The following is an 8,990-nucleotide window of genomic DNA, read 5'->3' as shown; positions in this document are numbered from 1 at the left end:
TTATGTATGAAGTAGGATGTACTATGACTAAATACTGACCAAAAATACGGAACGAAAGAAATTAGTATTCTACGTACCCAGGCTAATATTTCAAACAAAAATCGTATATAAGGCAAATCTCAAAATTCAGAATCCTTTACTTTTACTCCATTTTTAACCGACTTCCAAAAAAGGAGGAGGTTCTCAATTCGTCGGGATCTTTTTTTTTATTTTTTTTATTTTTTTTTTTTTATGTATGTTCCCCGATTACTCAAAGACCCCTGGACCGATTTGGAAAATTTTTTTTTTGTTTGAAAGGGTATACTGTGCAGGTGGTCCCATATAAATTTGGTGAAGATCTGATGAATATCTTCGGAGATGGAGAACAGAACTCCTCAATGGATAAGAGCAAATTGCTCGCGATCACTGTAATAGCTTAGTAAACAGTAGGGTTTTAACTGGGCATAGCATATTATAGTACAGTGGGGCCACTAAAAATTGTGAAATAAAAAAATTTCAAAAGAAAAATAAAACCGACTTCAAAAACCAAAAACACTAAAAAGTAGAAAATAATTTTTGTTTAGCTACACATGTAATGTACCTAGGTATGAAGTCGGGCGAGCTTCACTCTTGGATTTCTAATTTTGTTTTAATATGCTCGCTCGACTTCATACCTAGGTACATTACATGTGTAGCTAAACAAAAATTATTTTCTACTTTTTAGTGTTTTTGGTTTTTGAAGTCGGTTTTATTTTTCTTTTGAAAATTTTTGGGTGCAATTATTCGCTTCTCTATACAAGTGTAAATTAAAAATTTATAACACCCCCGACAAGAGAAGGTTACAGTAACTAGAAAAGACGGCTGGACCGATTTTCTTGGATTATGGCTAGGAACACTCTCGATCAATTTCATTTCAAACAAAAAAAAAACTAAATTAAAATCGGTCCATTAGTTAGGAGCTACGAAGCCACAGACAGATACACAGATACACACGTCAAACTTATAACACCCCTCTTTTTGGATCGGGGGTTAATTTATAACCCTAATTTAAAGTACCTACCTATTCAAGTAGTGAGGAATACGACTAGAATGAGATTCAAGTACTAAGTACAGTAAATGGGACCTTAACCGGCCTCCTTACATGAACATCTAAGGTTATAGCATGGTTACAGCAGCGTAGTTGGTTTTATAAAACTACCTTCTACTTATTTATTTTATTAAGGAACACCTGAAAGTATTATTCTCATGTAAAGAGATTAAGTACAGCTTTGGGCAAAACACAGAACTGACCCTGTTTTTGTCAGCAGACTAAAGATACCTAACGTTGCGGAAATTCAAGGAAATTACAAAACATTTTTTGCGAACATTTTGCTCTACATTAACTAAGTAAGAAGCCTACCTACAAAGCTTTCGATGCGTTAGAATTTCTAAATGTTAGAATTCTTCCCAAAAACTCCTAGAAACATTAAATCATTTATTTTTCTTAAATAATAAAATATCGAGCAAATGAGCAGGCGGGTCACCTGATGTTAAGTGATTACCGCCGGCCATATTTAAATAAAATAATTTTGCTTTTATTTTGTTTACTAGTAAATATATTCAATTGATAGAAATTAGAAAATGAGAAAATGATTATTTTCTTAAAAGGTACTTATTGCAAGTTTTGCAAGTGCCATCTGTGTATATTTGACAGAACTTAAATGTGACTCTCTTGATACAGTATGAACCTGATGGTCTAAACAAAAAACGTCCTAGTAGGGGTTGTGAAGATTTCAAAAGTTTTAGGTAGATGGTGCTGAATAAAATGGGAGCTAAAATTATTATTTAAAGTTTACCTTTTTCTAGTTATCTAAAGAGCAAGATCAAAATAAAGGCGAAACAAATATTATCTTACATAATATTATGAGTTCTTCCTTAACTAAAAAAAAAAAACAATATTACTTACTATTATTTGGTTATAATTTATTTTCTATATTATATTATTTTTAGGACAAATTTTGATTGGGTTTTGTAGGACGAAATTCAATGAAAAATTAAAAATACTTATACTGAATCAATCATAGCTAGGACGGCACAATATGGAATACACACATATATGGAATACATACAATATATACAATATGGAATATACACAATAGGAGGAATACAGAAAAAAAAATATCAATCTCTCGTCATGTGATCCTGGTGGTCAGGTCCTACCATCAATTAAAATGACTAACCTAACACAACATTATTTACATTCGTGTATAGCTTAGTTTTGATAAATAAAATTAGACTAGATATAATCTGATTACCTACTGATTAGTTTTATTTATCAGCTTACTTTATTATAAGTGTATGAACTGGAATAGTACCTACTACCTCCTACGTACCTCTACGTAGGCATAGTGCGCTACCAGGTTGAGATGGCAACCGAGGTGGGGATGCCCCGCACACCCGCACAGTCCCCGCACTAACCCGCTGCGGGTGAGCGTAGGTGAAGTGCGAGTGTGCGGGGCGTACCTATGCCTCATACCCCGCTTGCCATCTCAACTTGTCGTGTGCTATACGTAGTACTATTCCAGTCAACATAGTATCTTTTACCTACAGGTTCTGCAGGTCTACAACATAGGTAAAGTTTGTAATTTTGGATGAACGAGTAGGTAGAGAGAGGGTAATCTCCGGAACTACTGATGCAATTCTGAAAATTCTTTAATTGCTAGACGGGCACATTATCTGCAAGTAGGTACCTACTATAGGCTATAAAATAAGCCTGGTATATCACGCGAACAAAGTCGCGGGAAAACGCTAGTAAGTAGTATATATAGAAATCTGCTCATGACAACCTTCGTTGTACGGACGAAAGTAGCGTAGGTACGGTGATGAGCACAGAAATCCAAATACTAAGGCTACTAATCTTTTAAATCTGTGGTGATGAGGTTATATTTTGCATTTGGAACAGGAACTTCGATCTAAAAAACGAATTAAAAACCTCTTCCTGTTTTGGAAGTCGGTTAAAAATGCGCTGCCACTTAACTCTGAATTCTGATAATAGCGATTACAATCTCTATTAGCAATACATAAGAAACCTAAATGATAATTTCCTCGATTGCAATATCGGTTAAATCATCTAAAGATTTCCTTTAATTTTAATCAGACTGATCTAATTATTGTACCTAATCTTATCTTTTATCTAACTATCCGTAATGCAAAGTAGCCGATTCGACAGAATGCTTTATATTTATCTACTAAAAGTGCAATATTAGGTTAGTATAACTTCCTGGGAAAGGGGGCGCAATCTTATCTAGATTTTGGTACTTACCAAATTATACCTTTTTTTTTATCGTGAGGAAAATCCATCATGGATACCACTGATATTAAATTAAAGGAAAGTGGGCTTACAAACTATTAAATAAACAGTTTCTATTTATAACTATAGAGATAATTACTAGATAAAATACACTTTGTTATCGTCTATACTCTATTCTACATAGCTACAGGGGTGTATTTACCCAGGGGCAATAAGGGCCATGGCCCTAGGACGGCAAGCTTCGAGGGGCAACGCAAGCTCGCTCACCTTTGGAAGTCTTTCGTAATCATTCTATGACACAGTACAGTACAGAGCTAGCTGATGTTATAAGTAGATTAGTATTTAAAAAAATCAGTCAAATGTGAGTCGGACTCGCACAGGAAGAGTTCCGTACCATCATGAACATAATATTTTTATTTTTTTATAACGGCAATTTTGAAATTTTTAGTAGCTATTTGTTGTTATAGCGGCAATAGTAATACACATCGTGTGAAAATTTCAGGTCTCTACCTATGTGTTATGGTTCACGAGACGCCCGCTGACAGATAAACAGACGGGCGAACGGACAGCGAAGTCTAAGTAATAGGGTCACGTTGGGAGCCTTCGGGTACGGAATTCTAATAATTGACTGTCAGGAAAAAATTAGCAGCCACAACAAGGTTTTTTTTAATTTACTGACATACTCGTAGTTAGATATAGATAGCGCTTGGCTACAATCTACGAGTAACTTGCTGAAGTGAGCGCGCGTTTGACTAAAAATCAAAGGTTATCGTTGATAAAAGTAGATAGGTAGGTACTATAGTATCGTTGATAATAATATAGGTACTTGTTATATAAATTATTTCAATCCCTCTTAATTTCCCATATATAGGCAAAAAAACCTTTCATCTCATTCTTAAAATGAAGTTAGACAATGATCGAAAAATGAAAAATGCATTTTCTGGAAGTTTACAGATCATTTGTTAAAAATATTAGCTTACCTGTACCTACTATAGATAAGAACTTAAAATACAATGTTAGTCAATTATAAGATTATATCCAAACGAACAGATAAAGATAAATTAAATATAAATACCGATGTTATGATTTATGGCGTTATTTGAAAAATCAAAGTTAGAAGTGATAAGGCGGACATGAAGTTTGCCTTTGTCGTGTTATTTTCGGCCGTGTTGGCGTTTGCCTACGGCCAAGCCAATCTTCCGGCTGCGCAGCCTTGCGACGAGGCACTATGTAAACTCCCACACTGCAGATGTTCATCTACAAACATCCCCGGGGCATTATCAGCCAGCAATGTACCTCAGGTATGCCAAGAATTTTAATATTGACTAGTTTTACAAAACAATACTGTTTGAGGTAAAACATAAATTGAACCTCCAGGACACCGAAACTATTATAAAGAAAGTTGTGCACTTTTACGCACACCTAACGTGCTTTGGAAAACGCACTAGTCGGTACTATACTACGCAAGAACAAAATAAACATTAGTACCTCTAAATACTTATAAAAAAATTATGAAGCAAAATTTTATAGTTATAAAGCCAGCTTAGAATAAATTCTTTATTGCCACACAAAACAAGTAAATGAAAATACAATCACTTGTATTCAAAATAAGATTTATATTATTCTTTCACATAGGTGACTTCCTTATATAGTGGATAATTTTTTAACCCCAATATTACCCCGGTAATCCGACAAAAGTTTTGCAGGGCAGTGTCGAATTTGTCGGATTATAGAGATGGATTTTTTATAAAAGATATAAAATATAAACGTAATCCAACAAATAACAGATACAATCATAAGATTCTGTTATGTTATACATACTTTGAAATACAAATCATACTTCACTATGTATGTCAACTTTAGTAAATTCAATAATAATAGGTCAGATTAAAAGGGGTGCCGAATTAGACAGGAGCCGGATTACCGGGGGTCCACTGTAGTAACTTTATCATTAGGTACTGTTTATTAATTGTTTCAGTTTGTCCTGCTCACCTTCGATGATGGCGTTAACATTGGTAACATGGTGTTATACCGTCAACTCTTGAAGAACCGGTTCAACTCGAACAACTGTCCTGCTGCAGCTACCTTCTTCGTTACCCATGAATACACCGACTACACCATGATCAACGAACTATACAATGATGGACACGAAATCGCTCTCCACTCAATCAGCCATAGAAATTCAATGGAATACTGGCGGGATGCTAGCGTTAGCACAATGATGAGTGAGATTGGGGACCAAAGGAGCCAGATTGCTCATTTTGCAAATATTCCCGTTAACACCATCCATGGTGAGTTACAATATTAAGAATTCGTGAAATTGCTTGATGACGTTGATGGTGATTCTATGTAGAATGCCGTTCCAGCGTTTTATTCTATGTGAGTGCCTATCAGAATGACCTTTTCGCTGAAAGACAATCATGGGAATCGCTAAAACACCTATTTGTGGTTACATCACAATTTTTTTTTTTTTTTTTTTGGGAAATAACGCTTTAATTTTTTGCGACGTAACCACAAATTCACGGTTTTCGGATTTTTTCTTCCTACTTGTGCTATAAGATATTGCTACCTGCCAAACATGATACCCTTCCATTGAAGAGATGACAGACAGACAATAAAGTCATCGTATTAGGGATCTTTATTTCTCTAGAGACACAAAACTTTAATAACAATAAAAACAAAGCCGATTGTGTTTACATAAGTGAATCATAATTAACACATACACACTCGAAGAATACACTCGTATTCTTCGAGTCATTTAACTATATTTATGATAAAAATATAATTAATCCTTTTTTCAGGTGTTCGTTTGCCTTTCCTCCAAATGTCTGGAAATTCATCTTTCCAAATGAAGGCAGGTGCTGGTCTCACATACGATTCTAGTTGGCCCACCATCGCATTCCAAGATCCTGGTCTTTGGCCTTATACTCTCGACTATAGGTCCGTTCAAGACTGCATAATCCCTCCGTGCCCCACTGCATCCATCCCTGGCCCTTGGGTCCTTCCTATGGTGGCCTGGACTGATTTGAGTGGATTTCCTTGCTCGATGGTCGACAATTGTTACGACCAGTAAGTATATCAATTGAAAGTGTATCAGTTTTTCATATACTAACAAAATATACACGCCAAGTTGGAGCGTAGGTCGCGCACCAAAGGTTCCGTACCTTGAAAGGATGCGTGTAATTATTTATTACTAGATGATGCCCGCGGCTTCGCCCGCGTGCATTTCGGTTTTTTAAAATCCCGCGGGAACTCTTTGATTTTAAGTAGCCTATGTCCTTCCCCGGGATGTATCCCATGTCTGTACCAAATTTTATTCAAATCGGTTCAGCGGTTGGGCCGTGAAAACGTAGCAGACAGGCAGACAGACAGACAGAAAGACAGACAGACATACAGACAGACATACTTTCGCATTTATAATAATATTAAGTATGGATGATGACCGCCACCCATGAACATTTTCAGCACCAGAGGAACCGCCAATGCGTCGCCGGCCTTTTATTAGGAATTTGTTGGTCCGCCCCTTGAATAACCCCATGTTGCCTAAATTTTCTACAGCCCACATGGTTCTGATGACGCTGCTTGGTACAATTTCATCCTGAAGAACTTTGAAAGGCACTACCTCGGTAACCGCTCGCCTTTCGGCATCTACGTCCACGAGTGGTTCGTCCGCGTCAACCCTGGACTGTGGAAGGCATTGCAGCGCTTCGCAGGTGTCATTAACAACATGAATGACGTCTATATGGTAAATCTTTGTCAATGTGTGGTCAATTTACTGTTTGTCGGTTTGTATGGTTTGGTTTATTTGATTGATTTTTAAATGTCATTTATTATCAAGAATCACAAAAAGTAATATTATAATGCGTAAAAAATAAGAACTCCGCTTGGAACTTCGTCTTCTTCTTAGTTTGCTCCATGGTTTTTGTAAGTGCCACACCAGCACAACGCACTTCGACAATGTCACGTGAACGAGAACTCACTCGCCATTTTAAGTTTATTTGTCCCTGTCAAAAGTACGATTTAGTCCTTATTTGAAAATTGCATATGAATATTTGCTGGGTAGGCCTACCTATACCGGGAAATACAGAGGGCTGCATTTTATTATTTCTTGTTATGAATGAATAAATAATATTCAAGCGGTTGAATCTATGTGATCGAAGCCTGTGACAAAAAATTCTATAAATTAATTTATTTCAGGTCAACGCTAAAGAAGTAATAGACTGGGTACAGAACCCGGTCCCAAACAACGTATACCGCCAGCGCCCATGTAAGAACCTCTTGAGGACTCAGTGCTTGCCGAACATCTGTGGGCCTCTCCCCGCTCCTGAAGGCGAGGTATGTTGTAGTTTTAGCTCTTTCGGCACATTTTTAAGCATTTAAAATCACACCAAAATATACGGGTACGTAAGTAAGTAGGTAAGAAAGCTAAGGCTGAAATCTATAGAGCGTACTTTTACTTTGCTCAGACTTAAGCTTCAGTTAAAACGAGACGGTTTTATGTCAGCAATATAGCGCTGTCTCGTTTTAATACTGTCTGGATAATTGTTTCGAATATTTGGAAAGATTCTTTCGTAAATCTTGATATTCTTAATCTAAATAATTACATTTTATTTTACAGAAAAACTACTACATGCAAGTATGCAGCAGATGTCCAAGCAGATATCCATGGGTTGGCAACCCCCTAGGACTTTAAATTAAAATGTATATATACTTTACCTATACGGGAAAGAAAATGTTTTGTTTTCGTCAATTTGTAATAATTATTATAAATAAATTCTAAACTATGATAATTATTAAAGATGCCTGAAAACTATATTTGGTGTTTTTTTATTTTATGTTCCTATTAATATTTGCCAGTTTTTTGTTCTTTTTTTATTCATTCAGATACATGTTAGCCCTTGACTTCAATCTCACCTGGGTGGTAATTGATGATTGCACTCTAATACGAGAGTGGGCTAGCTTGGAAGAGGTATGATGGTAGTTTCTATAAACCCATACCTCTGATCGGTTTTTACACGGTATCGTACCAGAACGCTAAATCGCTAACCGGTAGGGAGGTAGTTAGTCTTGGCCGAAGCCTCCCACCAGACCAGACCGGAGACAATTTAGAAAATATATTAAGTATGACGCATGATACCTAATGACCAATCATATAGTAAGTATATAACCTATTACTTCGTCCACGTGGACCACACAAATTTCAACACATTATTTTACCCCCTTGGGGGTTAAATTTTCAAAAATCCTTTCTTAGAGATTATCTACGTCATAATAGCTATCTGCATGCCTTTCAGCTCGATCCGTCCAGTAGTAAGCTGTGCGTTGATGGAACAATCAGTCAGCTTTCATATTTTTAGATTAAATTGCCCCTGCTGGGAATTAAAGCCGGAACCTCCCACTTGTAATACCACAGCGATTACATAATTATATTGGTAGCGTGGGTAATTAGGGGTCATCCTATCAGTATAATTCTACTACTATTCTAAACGCGAGAGTTTGTATATAAATGGATATAATATATGGATGGATGTATGAATGTTTGTTACTCTTTGTTTGAAATTTAGAATGGAGATTAGATTATACCATAGATAAACACATAGTCTACATTTTATCCCGGAAAATCAAAGATTTCCCATGGGATTTTTAAAAACCTATACCTATCCACGCGAACGAAGTCGCGGGCATTAGCTAGTAAGATTGTATCGGATGGATATAATAATAT

General features: G+C 36.2%; 1 protein-coding gene across 1 annotated transcript; it reads left to right on the top strand.

The window, feature by feature from the left end:
• The first annotated feature begins 4,348 nt into the window (after window positions 1–4,348).
• Window positions 4,349–7,995, top strand: LOC123865318 (chitin deacetylase 8-like). The gene is made up of 6 exons (XM_045906274.1): window positions 4,349–4,569; window positions 5,247–5,559; window positions 6,070–6,337; window positions 6,827–7,013; window positions 7,466–7,603; window positions 7,887–7,995. The coding sequence occupies exons 1-6, from the start codon at window positions 4,402–4,404 to the stop codon at window positions 7,959–7,961; spliced, it is 1,149 nt and encodes a 382-aa protein (XP_045762230.1). The 5' UTR covers window positions 4,349–4,401; the 3' UTR covers window positions 7,962–7,995.
• The last annotated feature ends 995 nt before the right edge of the window (window positions 7,996–8,990 follow it).

The sequence above is a fragment of the Maniola jurtina genome, chromosome 5 (assembly GCF_905333055.1).
Source record: "Maniola jurtina chromosome 5, ilManJurt1.1, whole genome shotgun sequence".
In the NCBI taxonomy this organism is placed as follows: domain Eukaryota; kingdom Metazoa; phylum Arthropoda; class Insecta; order Lepidoptera; family Nymphalidae; genus Maniola; species Maniola jurtina.
This window is presented reverse-complemented; position numbering and strand designations above follow the sequence as displayed.

Excerpts from the sequence above, each read along its gene's own strand:
- LOC123865318 (XM_045906274.1), top strand. The coding sequence starts at position 4,402 with ATGAAGTTTGCCTTTGTCGTGTTATTTTCGGCCGTGTTGGCGTTTGCC. Across the intron at positions 7,014-7,465 it reads ACATGAATGACGTCTATATG|GTCAACGCTAAAGAAGTAAT; the intron begins GTAAATCTTTGT and ends AATTTATTTCAG. Across the intron at positions 7,604-7,886 it reads TCCCCGCTCCTGAAGGCGAG|AAAAACTACTACATGCAAGT; the intron begins GTATGTTGTAGT and ends TTTATTTTACAG.